This window comes from Oncorhynchus kisutch, linkage group LG6, assembly GCF_002021735.2.
Source record: "Oncorhynchus kisutch isolate 150728-3 linkage group LG6, Okis_V2, whole genome shotgun sequence".
NCBI classification, from domain to species: domain Eukaryota; kingdom Metazoa; phylum Chordata; class Actinopteri; order Salmoniformes; family Salmonidae; genus Oncorhynchus; species Oncorhynchus kisutch.
In genome coordinates, this window is record NC_034179.2 from 27,032,856 (window position 1) to 27,057,292 (window position 24,437).

At 39.1% G+C, this 24,437-nt stretch overlaps 1 protein-coding gene across 1 annotated transcript in view; it reads left to right on the forward strand.

The window, feature by feature from the left end:
- Positions 1-1,476: 1,476 nt before the first annotated feature.
- The window catches only part of LOC109892586 (ephrin-B1-like), a 77,552-nt gene continuing 54,591 nt past the window's right edge, over positions 1,477-24,437 (forward strand). Inside the window, exon 1 of the mRNA XM_020485231.2 lies at positions 1,477-2,585. Coding sequence (XP_020340820.1) covers positions 2,467-2,585 — 119 coding nt within the window. The 5' untranslated portion in view covers positions 1,477-2,466. The remainder of the gene's footprint in view (positions 2,586-24,437) is intronic.

Here is a 24,437-nt window from a genome sequence, read left to right on the forward strand (position 1 = left end):
AGGCAAAGGGAAATGGAGATACATTTATTTATTTTCCTATATTACTTTTGGCTATATACAGAAATATTGCAGCACTTTTCTGCCATTCAAGCAGGAGTGGATTGGCCATCTGGCATTTCGGCTGGTACATTTTTAGTCCAGTGGGCCTGTCTAACTTTGTTTTTTAGCACAAAATTATAATTGTCTGCCTAATAATGGGGTACTTAAGGAAAAAAATGGACTGGTATGGGGGCCTCAAGGAAAGAAATGGACAGGTGTAGGGGCCTCAAGGGGAAAAAACGGGCCAGTGTGTTAGAAATGCCAGGGACATTTTAGGTCCCAGTCCACCCCTACATTGGCACGTTCATAAAGAGATCCCAAGGGACCAAGGAAGGCCAAAGGAAGAAAGTTTTACCTGTGATTTGATTTAAAGCAGGAAATGATCAGTATATTTCTATTCATGTTTATCTCCATAATAGCCTACATTTAATGCATTTTTTTACTATCTCCATCATAAATTATGGTGTGCAAAAGACATCCATGTGTTTAGCCTTGTGTTGAAATTAGATATAAGAAGAAATAATTTACATTTGAACCATATTGAGATGTTAATCAATAACGAGTTCCTAAAAGGCAACAAACTTGGAAACATCTGTTTTGCTCATTAATTACGTGTTACTTTTATTCCTTATTCTTATAATTATTTGTATTGTTGGTTAGGGGCTTGTAAGTAAGCATTTCACTGTAAGGTCTAAACCTGTTGTATTCGGCGCTTGTGACTAATACCATTTGATTTTTGATTTGTAAGAGCAAGTCTGACCAATAATGGCTTTGCAATGAGCTGCCATAACTTTGATAATATACATAATTTGAATTCAAATGCATCATATATATTACTGTCAGAGAAACGTTTTAGGATAGAAGATAATAGCCTAGAATATAAAATAATAAAATAAGAATAGATGCAGCAAGATTCACTCGTGATAATGCGTTCTGTTTTCCCACAACGTTTCCACCCTTTCCGATAGAGGGCAACATTGTCAATAGTAATACGAGCCATATTAGACAAGAGTCACAGACTACCATCTTTAATTAATGAGAGACTCATCAAAAATATATGTTTTTGACTATATCAAACACCTTATAAGTAGTCCATGTAGTGAGTAACATCCTGTAATAAATGTATCATGCGCAGCTATATTAAACCTTATAAAGGAAAAATGTATTACCTGTGTTGATTGTGGAGACATTCCCGGTGCAGGCCAACATATTCACCATGTCTAATCAACACATATTTATACAAAATAGTCCGCACATATGTTGAAAATGATAAGTATCTCTTAATTGCCATGTATTCACTGTAAAAGGCCCGGACTGTACTATGCCGAGTCCCTTCGGTCAAGGGAATGATGAACAACTGAATAATGAGAGGACTCCGCCAAACTGCCTTGATTGGTTGGGAGGTCAGGGCTATCCAAGCGTTGCATTACGTACGCAGCAGTGTGTGCGAAGGAGTATTGTATGCCAGTTTGGAGTGTGCACTGTACGCTGGAACTATCACTGGAAAAACTCCTTGCGAGTTCAAGTTAAATAGGCACAATATTTAACTTTATTTCCCAGCTGTTTTCTTTTTTTTATAGATTCTAAACTGGATTATTCACCCGTAGCCTATCAATGTCGTGATTCATGCACTTTGGATGAAGCAGTTCAGAACGGACTTCGAACATGAGTTGGTGTCTCCAATATACAGGCACACTGTAACATCTCAAGTGGATTGGAATTTCAATGCACGGGAGATTAATTTACACCTAAAATAAGGATTTTGCGCATTTTATCGCGAGTGTTTTGGAGTCTGCTACTACACATATGGAGTAGGCTATTTTGGAGATACGCAAAATGTTTTCTGTTAGAGCGTTATTATAGACGATACAATGAAATGGACTTATCTATAGACAACGGGTTCACCATACAAAGAAGAGTATAAGAAAACAGACGTGCCAGAGATCTTTCCTGAAGCAAGGACAAAGGGGTCACATTTACAGTATCGGATTGTTAAATGTGCATCAGCAACTATAAAACGCACTCCAGCGCACGGGTTCGCGGGCGAAGACTCCACTTGTTAACCGACTCAACATTATTTTCTGACCAGTGACATTTTGAAACTTGTTATACCAAGGAGTTAAACGTACGCATACCTTACAAATCTATTCGACACTGGAAGGTGATGAGATAAAGAATCCAGAACATTGTTTTACCTGCAATATACTCTTGTTCTGCTTGCATAGCCTGCACGGAACAGAGGAAACAGGATTTCACGATATCTATTCAGTGATGGTTATCATTTGTCATTTTAAACGTGATTTTACGCATGATCTACATGCGACACTAGCGAATGGGATCTAGAATTGTACATTTACACTGTATCCATTTTTGTTTTATGATTTCATCGTGCCGTTGATTCATTTGCATCACTGAATAAGCGTGGAAATGGCAGGCTCCTGTTCCAATTGGAAGTACTACCTTTGGTTTTTGACAGTCTTGTGCAGGTCGCTGTTGCCCGTGGCCAAAACGTTGGAATCGGTGGTTTGGAACACACAAAACCCAAAGTAAGTGTTAAATGTACTAATCTAGGATATATTAGACATATAGCCTATATCTGTATTATCATGCATTGAATACAACATAATGCTCATGCTATTCTATTAGCATAAAGATGTAAAGATGCTAATGGTCAATACATATGCATAGGCGCCTGGACATGTTTCCAACTACTATTTGCGCTGAATGACATTCAGGGCTCTGTAATGTGCTGGCTCTGATGCCTCACACGGTGTTGAATGGAAAAGCATAGGTCTACTGTAAAACAATATGAAGTGGAGTCATGGGGAAAGCCAGACATGGTTTGATAGCCTATACATCATAAAGGCCATATTTTAAACCATCAATAATAAGCATAGTTCAGTTCTGCCTAGTGAGTCATTCATGGATTTCTAGATGTTATGGTAAATGTATTTCATTCAAGCTATGTTCGTTATTTAGATAGGATTCATTAACTCGTGTTTGTCATTATTCAACTTCCAACCAACATTTATGAGATGCCAAATTCACCTAGAATCACCCAGGCCCCATCATTTACTGTTAGGGAAGCCTACATCTACTGCAGCAGATTGGTCTCTATAATCAAGTGAGAGACAGCAACTGCTCCTGGTGTGTGTGTGTGTGTCTGTGTGTCTGTGTGTGTGTGTGTGTGTGTGTGTGTGTGTGTGTGTGTGTGTGTGTGTGTGTGTGTGTGTGTGTGTGTGTGCTTGTGTGTGTGTGTGTGTGTTTTCAGGTGCTCTCCTCTGGATGGATTGACACATTTATAAATGTATTTTCCAAGTTTAACCCATATCTTTCTGGATTTGAGGATAGATACATTGCCTAATATAACATCCCCACTCAACATACTTCAGTCCTCAGAGCGTAATGGGGATTTTTTGAAAATATAGGCCTTTAGTGGTATTTTGTTATTTGATCTAGATGAAGACATATCAAACATCTATATGTTTCATATGCATTTCAATCCAAGTTATTCCTGGAATCATTTCTGATCCTGCAATACCGAGTCTTCAATAGATTCTGTGGGTAGTTTCTGGCTGTTGAGGCCTGTCTGTCTTTAATAATGCTATAGTGTATAAAATAACAATAACAACATATGTGTGTGTATATATAACCCTTGGGCAAAATCTCTTCAATCAGTAAAGATTAAAGTAATATAAGGGAACAAATTTAAGTGGTACCACAAGGTAGCAGTGAGTGATGTCTCTTGCATATATTTGTTATAAAATATATATTCATTATATTATCCAAGCATCCAATTAAGCTGATAAGGTGAATCACACCTTTTTATAATTAACTTAAAAATTGGAAATATTGAGAACACATCTCTATTATTCTAGAAAGCAATAACCGAGGGCCTCGGTATTCAGGATTTAAACACCAGCCGTGGATGGAGTCAAGTGAAGTGGCCTAGTCCTGAGCTTGTTCACTCAACAGTACACATTTTAAAATAAGTCACGACACGGAACAACGTAAAAGTGCTGACAGAGACAAGTCTTTAATTGCCGTTGAGCAGTTGTTAAAAAAGGGCTGTTTTGTTTTACAACAGTTGGTGGCTGTTTTCTCAAGTAAGTTAATGTTTGTTTACTTATCCACCGAGTGGTATTGCTTTGCTTTGCTTACAATGCTGGTAGCTAGGTCGTCCAGAGTGCAGCCAGCCACTTAAAAGCTGATTACAGATCTATTGGGCCATGAGGACATGAAGACTTGATGTTCATACAGGTATCAAAATAAGTTAATTGATATGTTATAAATTGAATTCACACAAAAAATATTGATGATTGCACCTCCAGAGAAGCTAACTTCAAAGCATAATAGATATATTTTCTTTCCAATGTATAAACTAAAAGTTTTCATTTTATTCAGAGCTGAGGCACGTTTATTTTGTTTATTTTGCTGAATTGGTTCAGACTAAGTTTGCTCCAACTGCACCTGTGGTTTTTGAATTGGAATGTAGCAGCCATTTTGTATCAAGACATTGTATGTCAAACAAATTTGTCAGTAGTTCGGATGAGTTTCATTGTGTGTTCAGTGTGGATGTAAACTCAAACTTCAGTTCTCAAATGATCAGAGACCACACAAAATGTCAACATAAGTAATGTATTTCGAAGAAGACATTGTCTCAAGTGTTTAATATTGCCTTATAACAGAACAGGCCAAAGCAAGTATTTTCAGGGACACTAAATAAACATTGTTTGAGTTCTTGTTGACTGTAATGATTTTATGACTCGAGGTGATGGCCCAGAAATAGGCTTAATAGATGTCTAACTCGGACATATGGAATAACACTACCCCCATGCAAGCACAGGCAAATCACTCTGTAAAGCAGCTTACAGGGCTTTCCACAGTAATTCCAGGCAGATCGACTCACTTTCTTTTAAGGACACATTTACGCAAAGGCCCCTGGTATATACTTTTTTGTCTGTTAGTTGTGCATGTTCGACAGCACTTCTTATTATATGTTAAATATAATTTACGATTCTGTGATTTCAATTTTTTTCTCAATACGATACTTGACGTCTCTGTCAATGTTGACTCAAATTGTCTGCATACAGTTTCAAATAGGACATATAGCCAATATTGATGGATCAACACTGAACTTAGCTGAGACGTACTGTATGTTGGGACTTTATTTTGGCACTCAGTATTTCTGTTACTTGTTCAGAGTAACAGACTCTACGAGTGAGGAAAGCTTTAGGGTTGCTACTATTCCCTTCTCCACTCTTTATTATTTTCCCTTATTAAAATTACGTAGCTGGCCCACCACATTGAGTCATACGCACTTCAGACACACTGTCTGCTGATTCCTCCCCAGTACCAGAACACTGGCGTGGATAGCCCACACTAATTTGACAGCTATACACTTAAGAAAAGCACTCCATTCATGTAATCACATGAAGTCACACTCTAACACATAGATAGGCCTACTGTGATACAGAGATCAAAATCGTACAGCATTGAAAAGCAGATCTAGTGATTGGGTACATGAGGAACAGCTTGTGGTAGACCAGGGAACTTCACAGAATGCGTAAGAGTGTAAACACTAGACACAATACAAAGATTAATGCATATAAATGTGGTTGTTCTTTGATCACAAGTCAACATTTTAAGATATTGTTAACATTTTGGAAAAGTTGTTTCTGCAGACTTCTAATTTATATGTTCAAATCCACAATAGATAAAGCTATTCCAAATTCTATTTCAGGCATATATTTACAAATATTTACCATTACAACCAGTAGATTTGTATTTTTTTCTGTGATATTACTGTAGGAGTATTGTTGTTGTTGTTTTTTTTACAAGAGGGATGGATAAGCATAGATGATATTTTCCAATACATTTTTTTCTACCTAAGAGAAAGAAGGGGATATAGTTGGTAATTGGATTTATTGATATTGAACAAACTTGTTCCTTTCTAATTTCTCAGGAGGGAATAAAATTAGTAGGTAATTGAAAATCTGTCTTTCATTAACAAAGGAGATTTCTCTAAGTTCCTCTGAGAAGTGAGCTCACTGGCAACTTAAGATAGGTTTACCTGCATTTACTATATTGTAGATCTACCATGAAAAGATAGGTTTACCTGCATTTACTATATTGTAGATCTACCATGAAAAAAAGAGAGAATATTTTGTTCAAAGTATAATCAAATATATTATGACAAACCTTTCTCTATTTTGTTATATGAGCATCTTGTTCTAGCCGTAGAAAAAATACTTCATGTCATATTTGTCATCTTAAAATGTAGTTTGTTGTAGCAATTTCCATGTTGGGCTCACTGATATCCCACACAAACATTGAGAAAGAATATAGTAGTTTGTCACCTAGATTGACAGTGGTTATCATACATGTTTTTCACATTTTGTTGCATTACAAAGTGAGATTGAAATAGATTTAATTGTGCTTTTTTTGTCATTGATCTACACAACATGATCCATAATGTCAAAGTGAAAAAAACTCTACACATTTTTACAAATGAATGCAAATTCAATAACTTAAATGTAGTCATTGCATAAGTATTTACCCCCTTTGTTTAGACAAGCATAAATTAATTCAGGAGTAACAAATCACATAATAAGTTATTTGGACTCACTCTGTGTGGTTGACATTATTTTTTAAATGACCACCCCTGATTCTCTCCCCCAAACATACAGCATCTGTAATATCGCTCAGTCGAGTATTGAATTTCAAGCACAGATTCAACTACAAAGACCAAACTTTCTGAAAGCGTCATAAAGAAGGGCAGTGATTAGTAGATGGGTAACAATAACAAATCAGACATTGAGTATCTCTTTAAGCATGGTCAAGTTAATAATTAGGCTGTGGATTACGTATTAAACCAACCAGACACATCAAAGATACAGTCGTCCTTCTGAACTGAGCTGCAGGACAGGTAGGAAACTGCTCAGGGATGTCAATACAAGGCTATTATTTTAGAAATGAGATCAATGGCTGTGATGGGAGAAAACTGAGGATGGACCAACAACATTGTAGTGACTCCACAATAATGACCTAAATGACAGAGTAAAAAGAAGAATAAAAACAAACAGAATCCAAAACATGCACATGTATGCAACAAGGCTCAGTGCAATACTGCAAAAAAACACTGCAAAGGAAAACACTTTTTGGCCTAAATGCAAAGCCTTATGTTTGGGGCGAATCCAACACCTCACGTCACTGAGTAACTGCCTCCTACTTTTCAAGCATGGTGGTGGCTGCATCATGGCATGGGTATGCTTGACATCGGCAATGACTGGGGAGGTTTTCAGGATAAAAAGAAACGGGATGGAGCTAAGCACAGACAAAATCCTAGAGGAAAACCTGCTTAAGTCTGCTTTATAGCAGACACTAGGAGAGGATTTCACTTTTCAGCAGGACAATAATCTACAACAGAAGGTCAAATCTACACTGGAGTTGTTTACCTGGAAGGCAGTGAATGTTCCTGAGTGTCCAAGTTGCAGTTTTGACTTAATCTGCTTGAAAATCTATGGCAAGACTTGACTGAACTTGAAGGATTTTGAAAACAATCATGGGCAAATATTTTTAATAGACTTATCTAATAAGACTCACAGGGGTGAATACTTATCTAATCAAGATATATTAGTGTTTTATTTTTCATTAATCTTAAAACAAAATTAATACTCAAAACAAAATACATTTAACAAATGATGTGCATATAATAATCATGGCCAGAACAGCTACCGTCTAGCCACACTACACAAACAGTACATTTCTCCTTCTCCTCCAGGCATTGTGAACAATCTGAGCAATCTCAAACACACCCTGTCTGAAACAAAATTCAAGCCTCTGCTCGCCCTGTAAGCAGAATACTTCAGGGTTATTGCCACATTTTTTTTATATACAAAAAAGAACATGTCTCAGATCGTCATACAGAGGGCTATAAAACACTAAATTGATTTCTTCAAGATCACACAGTAGGCGTGTTCTAAAAATTATCTTCAGGCACTCTGTTAAATCTACACGTCTTTATAACCAGAGGGGGGGCGGATCTGAGTTGTGCGCTAACTGACCTTCGGCCTTTTGTTAGGTTCAGGTGGACATATGGTTCAGTGATGTAGTTCTCTTTGATGAGAGTGTACGTTCTAAGTTTAGGTTTAAACCAAATATCAGCTGCTCAATTTTCCTTTTGGATCAGAAAAGGCTTGTCCTTGATTTGGTTAACACCACATGGAAATTTGTTCCTGAAATTACCATATTTTTGGTGAAACTGTATTTCAGTTTCATAACAAATAGATAATTCTCTAGCCCATGGATAGTTAATGAGTAAGGTCCCAGTCCAATTTGTTTTTGTGATTCTGTGTTCTGGCATATTTATCAGTCTATTCCATAGACGTACCATGTCAGTTTGTCTATATATTGTAGATGTGGTCAGTATAGATGTGATCATTGATTTTGTAACTTTGTAACACAATAAAATGTGAAGAAGTCCAAGCGGGGTGAATACGTATGATAGGCACTTTACTACATGTAGGATGCTGTTCTGCTTTTGAGACCCATCACTGCTGGACCTCATAAATTCACCCTGTCATCTCTCTCCCTTGTGAGAACAATAGCAATGTAATCCTGTCCTGTATTTCCCAAGATTATGGGTTATGTGTCAGATAGAGCCAAGCAGGTGGTGGCCAGTTAGTCCTACTGTATGTCTTCAAGATACTAGATTTGCTGTTTTTAACCATTGGTGCATGTGAAATACAGGCAAAGGCAAGCTTTTAGACAACTTGCATTTACACACTAACAATACTAGTTTCATAATGTTGTTAAGGTCTCCTCACGGATGTTATGATAGGATAACAGGACAACAGGCTGTTAATTAAGAAGAAAAAAAGTTTGAATGCAGTATCATTCCATTTGATGGGGCACTTCATACCATAATTATATGATAATTAAATGATCTTTGCCTTTTAAAGCCAGGGAGTATTATTTTTGTCTGTGCTCAGTGTGCTATCTTGAAATCAGACCCTCTAACTAGGTAATTTAACTAATCCCATATTAAATCCTCAGTCAAAAACGAGAAAGGAGACACCAAAGGTTAATGTTTTAACTATCCAGTTAATGTATTATTAAAGTTATCAATTAGGGAGTGAAACCTCTGAAATCCCACACGGTGAAGACCAATACGAGAGACTATCTGTCTTCAGTGACTGGTTTATGGTTATGTCAACAGTTCGACATGATGTTGTAAAACGGGAGAAAACATTGCATTTGATTTGTGTTTTAATTATTTTCACAATGTCACATATCGACATTTACGGATATAGCTTGGTCCGGAGATTCAGCAGCGTATGATAAATGGAGAAGATATCGAGTGTCCTGTGTGTTTAATACATTAGAGCCAAGTGGAGTAGCTCAAGCTTTGCCTGACTGTGCCATCATGATCAATGCGCCTGTGATTAAAAGTGACAGTCTAGAGATGAACTCTGTCACTGTTTAAATAGGCTGTGCCAACCCTCCAGCCTTTAATAAACCCACCCATGCCCCTGCTCCCTAGGTTTCAGCCGTAGTTTACACAAGAAAGAGATTCCTTTGAGAAGTGTCACAGGAGTGGTTTTGTTCTCTTCCTGCCCTCATCCCTTCATGCTGGTTCTGATAACGTTTCACAGAAACCCAGACCCCATCACAAAGAGGAGAGACTTAGAGCCACCTCAGGACGGCTTAACACAAAAATGAAAAGAAAGTAAAAGCAGTCATTGTGTCATTAGGCACTCTAATATTCCACTTTTAGAAAGTAGTGGAGCTACTATTCCAGACAGTTGTCTGAGTCGACCTTTTTCAGCCATTAATGGCTTGATTCTGATCAACTGTGCACCTGAGGAAGGTCATTGTACGTACATACCACTGTGAGATATATAAGGCATGGTTTTAGACATTTTATTATCTTGGTTAACCCAGAACTAAAGTATTGCGTAATTGGTTAGATTCTCAATTAAGTTCTGGGTACATACATTTGAAGTTGGAAGTTTACAGACACCTTAGCCAAATACATTTAAACTCAGTTTTTCACAATTCCTGACATTTAATCCAAGTACAAATTCCCTGTCTTAGGTTAGTTAGGATAACCACTTTATTTTAAGAATGTGAAATGTCAGAATAATAGTACAGAGAATGATTTATTTCAGCTTTTATTTAATTCATCACATTCCCAGTGGGTCAGAAGTTTACATACACTCAATTAGTATTTGGTAGCATTACCTTTAAATAGTTTAACTTGGATCGAATGTTTCGGGTAGCCTTCCACAAGCTTCCCACAATATGTTGGGTGAATTTAGGCCCATTCCTCCTAACAGAGCTGGTGTAACTGAGTCAGGTTTGTAGGCCTCCTTGCTGGCACACACTTTTTCAGTTCTGTCCAGAAATTCTCTATAGGATTGAGGTCAGGGCTTTGTAATGGCCACTCCAATACCTTGTCCTTAAGCCATTTTGCCACAACTTTGGAAGTATGCTTGGGTTCATTGTCCATTTGGAAGACCCATTTGCGACCAAGTTTTAACTTCCTGACTGATGTCTTGAGGTGTTGCTTCAATATATCCATATAATTGTCCTACCACATGATGCCATCTATTTTGTGAAGTGCACCAGTCCCTCCTGCAGCAAAGCACCCCCACAACATGATGCTGCCACCCCCGTGCTTCACGTTGGGATGGTGCTCTTTGGCTTGCAAGCCTCCCCCTTTTTCCTCCAAACATAACGATGGTCATTATGGCCAAACAGTTCTATTTTGTTCCATCAGAACAAAGGACATTTCTTCAAAAAGTCCGATCTTTGTTCCCATGTGCAGTTGCAAACCGTAGGCTGGGTTTTTTTATGGTGGTTTTGGAGTAGTAGCTTCTTCCTTGCTGAGTGGCCTTTCAGGTTATGTCGTTATAGGACTCATTTTACTGTGGATATAGATACTTTTGTACCTGTTTCCTCCAGCATCTTCACAAGGTCCTTTGATGTTGTTCTGGGATTGATTTGCACATTTCGCACCAAAGTACGTTCATCTCCAGGAGACAGAGTGCGTCTCTTTCCTGAGCGGTATGACGCTGCGTGGTCCCATGGTGTTTATACTTACATACTATTGTTTGTACAGATGAACGTGGTACATTCAGGTGTTTGGAAATTGCTCCGAAGGAAGAACCAGACTTGTGGAGGTCTATAATTTTTTTTCTGAGGTCTTGGCTGATTTCTTTTGAATTTCCCATGATGTCAAGCAAATGTAACCAATGTGAAATGGCTAGCTAGTTCGCAGGCTAATAGAGTTTAAATCGGAGACGTCACTCGCTCTGAGAACTTGAAGTAGTTGTTCCCCTTGCTCTGCAAGGGCCGTGGCTTTTACGGAGCTATGGGTAACGATGCTGAGGGTAGCTGTTGTCTCTGTGTGCAGAAGAGTGTCCCTGGTTCGAGCCCAGGTAGGGGCGAGGAGAGGGACAGAAGCTACACTGTTACACAAAGAGTTACTGAGTTTGAAGGTAGGCCTTGAAATACTTCCAGAGGTGCACCTCTAATTGACTCAAATGATGTCAATTAGCCTATCAGAAGCTTCTAAAGCCATGACATAGTTTTCTGGAATTTTCCAAGATGTTTAAAGGCACAGTCAATTTAGTGTATGTAAACTTCTGACCCACTGGAATTGTGATACAGTGATTTATAATGGAAATAATCTGTATGTAAACAATTGTTGGAAAAATTACTTGTGTCATGCACAAAGTAGATATCCTTGTCCTAACCGACTTGCCAAGATTATAGTTTGTTAACAAGAAATTTGTGGAGTGGTTGAAAAATGAGTTTTAATGACTCCAACTTAAGTGTATGTAAACTTCCGACTTCAACTGTACGTGTTAAGAGAAGATAGGACGAAGATCGGAACTGGAACAAATAGCTCCACTATCTCTCTCTTTGCAAGTTTCAGGCAAGTCTATGGGCCAAATGTCCCACCCCCTTCCGAAATAGAAAGAAGCTAACACCTGCAAAATTGCGATTTGTCTGAATAACCAGTGAAGAAAAACCCAACCTGGAACTAATGCTGCTCATCTCACGCATCCCGTTGTATCATGACAGATCTACGGTCATAGAGATTCTATGAAATTACTAGAGGGGCTATGTCATAAACCCTCAAAGTTCCAGAATAAGGTGAAAATGAAAACCATTAAACGCAGAGTCAATATTCACGACATAAGAAGGAGTTCCCCTCGACCACGCCCACAAATTGGGGAAAACAACATTCCTTCCCATTCACCCCCATTGTAAAAGAGACAACTTCGTTGTTGGTTTTTAGTTATACAGATATAACAAAACATGCCGAAATGTTGATGTGTTGTTCAATGTACATGTAACCAAGTCAAAAATCTCGACATATGGATCGCAATACTCCTATTTAGGAAAAAATAGAGCATGCGAACAGAGCCCTGTGACTTCACGCTATTCGCCTTTGTAGAGTGGGAAATGTGCGGACTCTGTGTCCAATTAGGCTACACATTACTATGTGTGTGGAAAACATTTCATCACAGGTAAGGCATATATCTTGTTTAGTATAGTTCATTTATAACGCCACTCACTATTTCTAGCTGTATAGTCAATTTGTTTGTGTTGTAGGGCTTGGCTAGCTTAATGTTCCGGTCGGTAACTAGCTAACTCACTCGGCTCCTAGCACCGTCATGAATAGGGGCATGAGGGAAGCCCTGCAATATTATGTTTTTCTAAGTAGTGAGAACAGGCAATGTTGAAAGGTAATCTTTAGACGTGTTGTACTTTTGTAATTGACTAAAACAAGAAGACAACAAGAAAATTGTGTTTGAAAAGGGCCACATTTTTGCTGTGAGTTAATGGGGTAACCTAGGTAACCACAGGTTGTTTTCCCAACAGGCGGGCAATCTATTTAATACCGATCGGGACTATTGTTTGAATGTAATGTTGGCATATTGGCAGTTTAAAGGTGCACTATGCAGAAATCGCTCGGCCATTTCCTGGTTGCAAAAATTCTAATAGTTACCTAATTTCAGTTTATGTGACAAAACAAGCAAGTATAGTGTTGAGAATTATTGTGCCATCTAAACTGATGTGAAATATATTTTCCATAATCCAAAATATTGTATTTTCAGCTGGTGTACAAAAGCGAAAGTAAAAGACGCAAAAACGAAACCTAAAGCATCAATATGTAATTTTAGAAATGTGACGTATTTTATATATGTAATTCTCATTGAAAGCAAGTCTACAAATGTTAGATCAGTTCTATATGTGCTATTTTTATGCTTCCTGTTTTCAAGTTTTGGCATATTTTGCTTTCGGTTTTGTACACCAGCTTCAAACAGCTGAAAATACAATAATTTGGGTTATGGAAAATATATTTTACAGCGGTTTAGATGATACAATGATTCTCCACACTATATTAGCTTGTTTTGTCAAATAAAGTGACATTTGGTGAACTATAAGAATTTTAGCAACCAGGAGATGGATGAGCTATTTCTACATAGTGCATCTTTAAGAACAGGAAGCATAGAAATAGCACACATAGGACAGATCCACCGCTTCTTAGACTTTCTTTCAATGAGAATGACAGATCTATAACTCACATTTCTATATGACTTTAGTCAGATTGCCCAAAAAGTTGCATATTGGAACTTTAGTAATAAAAACATGGAACCATTCCTCTGTCTGGCTAACAAACATACAGTGCAGATAAACTATTACAAATAATTATTTTACATAATATCTTATCACATAACTGGAAAACCATGATTGACCAAAATGGCTGACCTTTATCCCATCATAAGAAGGTTCATGTCCATTTGTGTGTATGTCTTCTGCCCACGAGAGATTAGACATTTTGAGATGAAGACTTGAGAACTGTTACCTCATCTTATGTCTATGAAAAGATTGATGTATCACCATTCTCATATGGGCCACATTCTCCTATCTGAGTGCTCTGTAACAGACTGATAAGGTCACTTTAAGTGGCCTTTCCCTTTTAGTTACTTATTTAAATCAATACATGAAAAGGGAATATTCAGGGGAATGTTTTACAGCATGTTTTCTCAGGGCTACTCTGGGGAGTGAGCTTTCCACCCAAATGCACTGTTAATGGACGACCCAAATCTCTTGCACTAACATATGTATTTTCTAGCTGTTACAATTACATTTTTTTTTTCATGTGACGACTAGTATGTGCAGGACCTTTTATGAATCTGTTGACAGTGTCTGGATGTAAAGTTCCTTAGCACTGACTCATGCATTCACAGCCCTTTTAAATTAAATACTGAGCTCTCAAATGCAATGAAAGATACCCAAATGCTTAAGGGGCAACTAATAATTCATGTTGTCTGTTAATGTCTGATTGTTGAACATGTGTCATTAGATTGGACCCCAAAGCAGTTACCGTTACAAAGGTAAAAGGAAGCTGAGAAGCAAAAATCAGTTATTTCAAGTTTCTGGATATATTTGAAAGGCACATTCAGAAGCGTAGTAAATTAGTAGTAGTCCTATAGAAAATTATATAAAATAGCCAGTGGTGTGTGGTTCGGAAAGGTTATATTTTCATTACCGACATTTTGTATAAAGTTGCATGAGAAAATGGATGCATGTGTTTTTCCATCTCTCGTCACAGCCGTTACATGCAGTTGACTGAAAACCATTGAGTTCATATTTATTGGCAGAGTAGGCTGAGTCATTGTTGAGCACCACAAGAACGGCATTGTTTGGCACCCTCGATCCATGACCATTCCTAAGTTAACTACAACATTCATTTAACTCTACTAAACAATCAAGGGCTTGGGATAATGCGGTTGGGGGTTGTCAGTTCTACATGCCTCGCTCATGCTTGCACAAAAATGGCAAAGAGGTTACTGTACAGAATGGGGATTGTGTAGCACAAGGGGAGAAGAACAGATGTTAGATATCAGAGGCACAAATCACACAAAGGGTATTCCACCAAACACTCTCACCTTGGAACTCAGCACACACATCACCCCAACCAACTGTTTTAATTTTAATCTTTATTTAACTAGGCAAGTCAGTTAAGAACCAATTCTTATTTTCAATGACGGCCTAGGAACAGTGGGGTACCTGCCTGTTCAGGGGCAGAACGACAGACTTGCCAGCTCGGAAGTCTTGAACTTGCAACCTTCCGGTTGCTAGTCCAACACTCTAACCACTAGGCTACCCTGCCACCCCAACTGTGAGATTTGGATACAGATATTGCTTTGCACAAATGCATATGGTTCCCCTAACATAGTGCTCTTTGTTGTTGAGGGCTTCAACAATATAATAGTTTTTGCATTCACAGTTTGTAGCAGAACTTATTTAACTTATGGTGGTCTGTTGTTTTGAATCGTTTTGTTATAATGGTAAGGACGGCTAAAGGTGCGGTCATGTATAGACATGCTATATCTCTTCTTGTATTATCTTGTATCTTAAAATCTATGTTATACACACACACACGCACACACACACACACACACACACACACACACACACACACACACACACACACACACACACACACACACACACACACACACACACACACACACACACACACACACACACACACACACACACAGAGAGACTCTGATCGGATCTGACTCCATTAGTTACACTTATGTATTGAGCAGGATCCCAAACAGGGAAGCAAGTGGTTTGATCTTCTTCATGGAGAGGACAGCAGTAGGGAAACCCTTGTGTCTCTCTGCATTCCAAATCTAGTTCCTGGCTCTGGAACGGATGGATGTGACAGCCATTCCAAAGCCCATTAGAACTGGCGTTTCAGAATAGATTTAACTAAATGGCTGATGCCGTGAGCCTGATAGGCCGAGTCTTCCGTAAGTGTGTCACTGCGCCAGATGGACTCTTTGCTAGAATACATTTTATTATTAATTATGAAACAGACCCTTTAATTTGTACCGTGCATCATGAAAGAAATCACACAGCAGAAATGGCATAACACAGACAGAGTGATTATAACTATATAGACCCTGACTGTGACAAATAGATAACAGCCACCTTTCAAATTTCATGAACATGATTTTTCTCCCTCTCTGAGGGTGCACGTCAGATGGGAGCCGCCTTGAGGTTTGCTGAGGTTTTCCTCTCTCCTTTGTCTGGCCGTCCAGCTCTACGAAGGCTAGTGATCCAATGTGTCTGTAAACCAGGGCTTTCTCCATGCCACCTTTAACCCATTCTACTGGGGCTCCTTGAAGGCCCTCTCAAGGCGTTGCTATGTGAATGACCAGCATGAAAGGATTCCCTAGTCCACTGCACAGAGTTTGGGGGGAGGAGGGGGGTGGATTAAAAGTCACGCTGTTAACGGTACAGCTCCCAAGGATTGGCGGACCCTCAAACCGCCGAGTGCCCTGGCAGCTGGAGAGGCCAGCTCAAAAGCCCCACGCCGGGAAGCATTCTCTCCCGCTCTTTACAGGAGGCTGCTAAGGAATCTGCACATACACAGAGGGGAAAAAACAACCCCCTTTTCTCACATTTCTGACAGAGTTTAGGCAAACTATAGACAGCCCATAGTAGATCATTCTGCACATTCATCTTCTGCCGATCTACCATTTCAGTGTTTAATTGCTATATTATAATTACTTCTCCACCATGGCCTATTTATTTCCTTAACTTACCTCATTTGCACTCACTGTATATAGACTTTTTGTTTTCTTTTGTTCTACTGTATTATTGACTGTATGTTTTGTTTTATGTTGTATGTGTCGAATTGCTACGCTTTATCTTGGCCAGGACACAGTTGCAAATGAGAACTTGTTCTCAACTAGCTAACCTGGTTTAATAAAGGTGAAATATATATATATATATATATTTGTTAAAATCATTTGTTGTGCATATAACTTTTTACCATGTGGATTTATTTGTAAATATAAAAATACATAGTTTTTCTTTTTAGAGATTCTGAGAATAGTGGTTTTGATCTTTATAAACCTTCTGTTAGGCTGCAGTTAAATCCACAGCGGCTTAAAGCAAGTGGGATTTCAGGTCTATTAATGAACTGTTTTCATTGCTGGTTTGAATGATTAAGTCAGATAGTCACAGATTTCGTGCACATTTTCTCTTTTTATGACCCTGATGTAATTATTTTACCTGACAGTCAGGGATATGGAGAATATTGAAGACAATGCAGGCATACCAATAGAGGATTAATCCTGCAGACAAAAGCATTTGTTTTGAAAAGAGGCGGTGAGCTGTCAGGTTAAAGTTTCAGAGAGAAAAGAGGACAATGAAGTCCAAATTGAAATTCCTCCCAGTGTGGCCTTTCACATTAAAAATAAATGACATTGTTTGGAGACCAGGTACTCCTCCGGGGGACTGGGCCATTGTCTGCCTGCAGTGAGGTTACAGTGTGGCCACAGGTCACCCCGCTGAGGCTCTGACTGATGATGAGGCTGTGACATAAGCCACCGCTTCTTCCCACCGGAATGGCCTTTATGGATCTGGCAGCTTAAAAACTTTAAAGGCACTCTGAAGTAAAATGGGACTGAGAAACCTCAGGCTATGCATCTCTGAAGCTTGTTTATCATAATAGCATCAAAATATATGCACCTTTTATCATCTTGCCTCAGTAATGCCTCTTACTAAAACAGTAATAAGAGACAAATGTTTTGATGCAGATTTTTCAAGCAATTTTTTCAATAGGGTGGTCATTGTTATCATGTGACTGTATTGGCTGGAACTTGATCGCTTGACAGCCACTGTTATAGGAATAGTGGGACACTGATTTACTGAGTTTAGATTATGTGTAATGAAATGTATACTCCAGTGATTTAACCTAATATTTGAGTTTGAATTTTCTCCACACTAAAACTGTCTTAAAGCAATTAGTCTTGGAGCATTTGTCATGAGTGCTGGCTGGTGCCCATACGTAGCTGTAGGGGAAATTAAACGTGATTATGTAAACTAACAGATGTATTGTAAATCTAAGGCAAAGGCAAGGAGCTCGATGGGAGGGGGGAGTTGGAGCACTTGACACTTCAAACAGCTCCTTCAGCTCAACATCTGCCATACTAAAGCATCCAACATGCAATACCCAAGTCCTAATGGTTATTTAATACAGGCAACAATATCCAAGCATTAGACTTCTCTCTGACATATCAGGGGAGCTGCTGTGCTCGATTCCGATGATTCCAGTGTTCCCAAATTTAGTCGGTCTGAATAATTTGCTGAAAGAAGAGGTAGGAGGAAGCTCTGAAAACAGCAGTCCTCTGGTGCATTGTGTTGGCATTAAGGTTGCCAGCTGCGTGACAAGTGTTATTATAGTGTGTCAGCATTTATCCCCTCAGAGTGAGGTTTGAAAAATAGCCTGGCTTAGCACCCAGAAAGTCTATTCAGGATTTTTAATGTATTTCTTATTCTCCGTGGGAAGGAAACAGAACCAGGGAAGAATTAAGTCATCAAGAATCAAATGTAGAAAATATCACATGGTTAGAATAGTTTAATTTATAAATCCCAATAAAGAGAATGAACTAGTCTTATGCAATATTCCATTAAAACTTTTTTTCCTGGGAAGAAAAAGTTGCCAAAGAGGAAACTTGCTGTGATTGGACAATATGGCTGTGGTGGTCTTCTCCATTTAGCATTGTGTCTGCTCAAGCACATCAACCACTTTCTATCTGTGTTCTGGTCAAGTGCTAGATGAACAGTGCGTGTCCACAGTCACATTGCAAGGCAAGGTTGCAGCTGTCTCCACAAAAGGGAAGACTTGTTGGGTAGAGGGAGTCTCCGGTGTCAGTGTGGCCAAACTCAGTGAGATTAAGGCCCAGTATTTGTTGCAGATGGTAGTAATATAGCTTGGTGATAATATAGCTTCCCTAATAGCGTGTCTTTCCCCCTGCTGTCTTAAGCTATTAGCCAGCTGTTCCTCAAAAGCAAAACCAAATGGTATCTTGAGAAGACTATAATTAAAAAGGAAATACTACTGAAACAAAAACGGAATAACTGGACTGTCATCTTTCTGTCTGTCAGACCAGAGCTGTAATACACGCCCCAGGCACTAAAACAGACCTGTTCCAACCTTATCACAACAGCTTTGTTTGGATTTCTCCTGTTTCTTGTTGCTCCTGACAACTGTTGTTGAAACTTTGGTTTCACAAGAGAGAGATTTGCCTTTTTGCAATTAGCTATTTAAATGAAATGATGCAGCAGCAAGTTTAGTATGTTCCATACAAATAGTCTGTATGTCTAGTTTGAACCTACACTGAGTGTACAAAACATTAGGAACACCTTCCTAATGTTGAGTGGCTACCCCCCTTTGCCTTCAGACGAGCCTCAATTCGTCGGGGCATGGACTCTACAAGGTGTCAAGGGCATTCCACAGGGATGCTGGCCCATGTTGACTCTAATTCTTCCCACAGTTGTGTCAAGCTGTCTGGATGTCCTTTGGGTGGTGGACCATTCTTGGTACACACAGGAAACTGTTGAGTATGTAAAACCCAGCAGCGTTGGAGTTCTTGACACAAACCGGTATGCCTGGTACCTACCACCATACCCAATTTAAAGGCACTTAACTATTTTGCCTTGTCCATTCATCCTCTGAATGACACACATACACAACCCATGTTTCAATTCAATTTCTCAAGGCTTAAAATCATTATTTAACCTGTCTCCTCCCCTTCATCTACACAGATTGAAGTAGAGTTAACAAGTGACACCAATAAGGAATCATAGCTTTCACCTGGATCCACCTGGTCAGTCTATGTCATGGAAAGAACATGTTCTTAATGTTTTATACACTCAGTGTATATTTGAGTTTACTGGTTGACCTTTCATCTGAGTGAGTTGTTAATATTGAGATTATTCACCCTTATTTAGCGTTGTTCTGTGGTCGGCCTAACTTGTTTCCAACCAGCATGACAAGGAATCACACAAAGTGTTGAAAAGGTCAAAGTTCAATAAGTTGTTTTATCCTTGCTTCCTCTTGACAGTAAACAAAAGGTTCCCATCATGTTGGGGCGGCAGGTAGCCTAGTGGTTAGAGTGTTAGACTAGTAACCAAAGATCAAATCCCTGAGCTGACAAGGTAAAATCTGTCGTTCTGCCCCTGAACAAGGCAGTTAACCCACTGTTCCTAGGCCTGTTCCTAGGCCGTCATTGAAAATAAGAATTAAGAACCCCCAAGAAATGTGTTGGGTGGAGATTCTATTTGCATTTATATAGATGTGGCTGGGTCTATCTCTCTTGTTAACCGACATTGTTGGAGTCAACAGGTTTTTCAAGACAGACCTGTGGTGTGATATGTTGATATAATACATCACAGACTAAGCCCTCTAATCAGAAATACTGTGATCACCAGCAGTGGAATTGTTACATTGTGCTACTCTCAATTAAACAACATGAGATTGAGTTGTCTTTCCCAATGACAGGCTGTCATTCGATCCTTTTTGGTTCCCCTCGCCTACTATTACCCCATGTTCTTTTCTCATCCCGACTTGACTCTGAAAGGAGTCTCTTTGGTGTGGTAGTTAATAAAAGGGAGTAGGGGCAGTCAGATGCAAATCTGGTCAGGCCAAGACATGCACTTATTTTGATTTATGTGTGCGTTTAGTGGGTTTTGGTTAAACCCATTAGAAATGACTTCTCGGTTGTGCAGGGCTCAACGTGTGAAGTGGTGTAATACTCCTCTAGAAAATGATCTGTTTTTGATTAATGCAGTCTTACTATGCACCTGGGACAAGTCTTGACAATGAAATGGTTGTTGTCATAGATGTTTGAACTTGCTCTGAGCCAGGTATTTTGTGAGCATACAAGGCTTTTTTCCTTGGAGAGGTGTTAGCTAGACAGACTAGTTACATTTTTACTTGTCTACATAGGGTTAGCATGGAGACGGCAGCTTCGATATCAGCTCTTACTGCCAAATTAATTAGTTCTGTCTACTGTAATGGTGAATTAGTGCTACTGATTCCTCTTGTAGGATAGAATACACTATTCATGCCAATGCAGCCCACTGAGCGAATCAACTAATCACATTTTCCGTCTGTTTTAAATCCAAGGCAAGGGACTTTTTTTGGCGCCTTCTCTTTATTCACGTTAATGGAAGTTATATTACAATTATTGACATGGGTCTCTCAGGCTACTCAGGTTATGCGTTCTTCCAGTCTGCTGAGTAAAACCTGTTTATTTGCTGGTTGTTTGGGCAGAGGGTAATCAGTTCTCAGTGTGTAACCTGATCAGCAACACCATTGCAGTGCCAGATCCTCATTAAGTCCTTCCTGTAACAGTAAGTCTATGGAAATTCCCGCTGAATTCAGATCATCCTCAATCACATCAAATTCTGCCTGAGAATGTCAGTGAACAATATTCTGCATTAACTGCAAGGTTTGTTTTCCCCTCGAGCGAGACTGCAGTCTCTCTGATAGGAAATATAGAGTATAGCATTGAGAAATACCATGAATAATATTATTTGTTGACAAATGCAGCTTAAAGGAGTATGTACATTGCTGATGTATTAGCTCAAAATCATTTGGAAAATGTTCTTATGAGTCTCAAGGTTATAGGAGTTTATAGGAGTAAGTAACCTGTTGCCAGTGGGCCGGTTAGAGATTGTATTATTGAGAGACTTTCCCCCCCAGTCAGAAACATAAAGAGAGCTGCCAATCACGCATTCCATGTCAACGCTAAAGGGGGATGGAAGGAGCCAGCCTCATCGTCTCATTCCTCTGACCTGTGGCATTCTTTCCTCCTAACCAAAGCGATGGGAATGTGGGCAGAAGTCATGGACGTATCTGGGGAACCTGCCCCAGGAATGCTCCGCTTGTCCAATTGAGTCTTGGACAATAGTTGTGATGGTTCATTTCCTAACAAAGAACGATAAATATTGAACACTGTTACAAGGGGGTAGAGAATAAATAAAAACCATTATACCTCCCTTGTTTGTTCAGTTGGATCATAAATCTTGTCTCCCTGTCAGGTTTTGTCCTGAACTACTGTTGCCATGCTTTTGCATATGGGAACTGTCCTAAGGTCATATGTGTTCTTTAGACTTATTACCGGCAAGGACTTGCTTCTGTGCTGCCGGGCATGAGCAAGACAAATTATGCTGCCTTGCTGGAGTCGAAGTAGCTAATTATCTTCCCCAAACCAAGGCAAAACTGGGAAAGAAGCAGAGAACACATGACCTGAAAGCAGTGTTGAGGAGGCGACTTTTAAAAATAAGTTTAGTAAAAGAAAAACAAGTTCTGTCTCTTATATGCAGTGGTGTAAAGTACTTAAGTAAAAATACTTGAAGGTACTACTTAAGTAGATTTTTTGGGGGTATCTTTACTTCACTACATTCCTAAAGAAAATAATGTACTTTTTGCTCCATACATTTTCCCTGACATCCAAAAGTATTAGCTACATTTTGAATGCTTAGCAGGAAAGGAAAATGGTCCAATGCATGCACATATCAAGAGAACAAACCTGGTCATCCCTACTGTCTCTGATCTGGCGAACTCACTGAACACATGCTTTCTTTGTAAATGATGTCTGAGTGTTGGAGTGTGCCCCTGGCTATCAGTGAAAAACAAGAACATGTTGCCGTCTGGTTTGGTTAATATAAGCAATTTGAAATGATTTTATTGTATTTTTGATACTTATTTTTGATACTTTTATTTTTGATACTTAAGTATATTTTAGCAATTACATTTACTTTTGATACTTAAGTATATTTAAAACCAAATACTTTTAGACTTTTACTCAAGTAGTATTTTACTGGGTGACTTTCACTTTTACTTGAGTAATTTTCTATTAAGGTATCTTTACATTTACTCAAGTATGATATTTGGGTACTTTTTCCACCACTGCTTATGTGTACCATTGGTTTGTATTGTTTTCTTTTTCAATTAGCTTTTTCCTACTGGCCCTGAAGGGATATAACAGCAGAAGAGACACAATCAGAACATCTTTATGGCGGTTTTAGTTGAGCATTTCTGATGGATGGCAGCCACTGTGTAGGAGTATATTTAAAAAATTAGGTTGCTTTAGTTTTGCCCTCTTTGATATCACAGATAAGCCCAAACAATGAACACTGAGTGGTTGAACATTTATTATATGCCCCTGATTCAAATGTCTGTCCATAACTAGTGCTAGCTAGTATTTCCTCTTGTAAATGTGTGATACATTTATGTCCATGTGCCATGCAGCCAAATATATATGTGGTATGTTCTTCAGGGCACCTGCCTCAGAAACACATTACAGAGAAATGTTGTTAAAGCCCTTTTGATACTGAACAGAAAAACTCCCCCTCTTATCGAGTAGCAGGGGATGTCAGATAAATGTAGCACTAGTCTTAATTTACACCCTCCATCCACACCTTTATCTCCAGTCCCAGGTAATAGCCTGCCTTCCTCTGAACCTTATATCACAGAATGTCTCATCATGTCATCCCCATCTCCATGAGGCCACACTGATATATCCTCATTAGAAGCACATACAGTATTACAGTCAGAGGCAGACGCCCAAATTAAACCCATTTAAGGAGCATCCTTCCCTGAGGACCTGTGTTTTGGCCACCGTTCAGATCAGGGCTGGGCTGGCTGGGCTGCCACTAGCCCCCTGGGTCTGTAGTGGGTTTCCTCAGCTGATCAGAGTCCATCTGGGGTTGGGCTTCATCCAGGACTGGAAACATGTCTCTCAGAACCACAGTGACCCTGGTATGTCTCTGTCTCCAGACAACTTAGAATGGACCTAGATTTGATTGATTTATGGTACACATTTGTACATCTAAATTGAGGAGTGTAGGTAACGATCAGTATTTTCACATCTCACCAAAAAATATTAAAGTAAAATGTTTAGTATGAGGTCTTTGTGGTCAAAGTTGCATAGTTAAGAGTTGCCAACACTCAGATGTAGGCCCTAACAGTCCATTGATGCTCATGCTGGCTTCGCTTGCCAAGTTGAATTTTTACGGTGGTACATTTTTTTGTGATGAATCCCACCCTCATTCCTAGGCGGAATTCATAATTTAGCAATCTTGTTGGTATTCTACAGCGTAGGCTGAGACATATTTAGTCATACAGGCAGCAGGAAGGATGTGTGGAAAATCTTCAGTGGAAAAGGGAGTGTCTAAATTAGTCATGCTGCAGATACAGTACTTTACTGCTTCTGTGGCTGATTCCCTATAGCTAGTGTTTTCTGCAAGTTTATTAGTGTGTAAGCACTGTGTAGGAGACTATGATATGATTTCTTCGTATTCAACTACAGTCTGCAGTGTACTTCTATGATGTGACTGATAATTATCCAGTGAATTATTAGGTTAAGCCATTGGTCACTTTTCGATATGTAGTAAAATGCTGCTACAGTGAACCAAACCCCAGTCACAGTGACACAACTCTTCATACTGCCACAGAATCCTCAGCCTGTTTGAAGGTAATTGGGATAATGAGATCATTC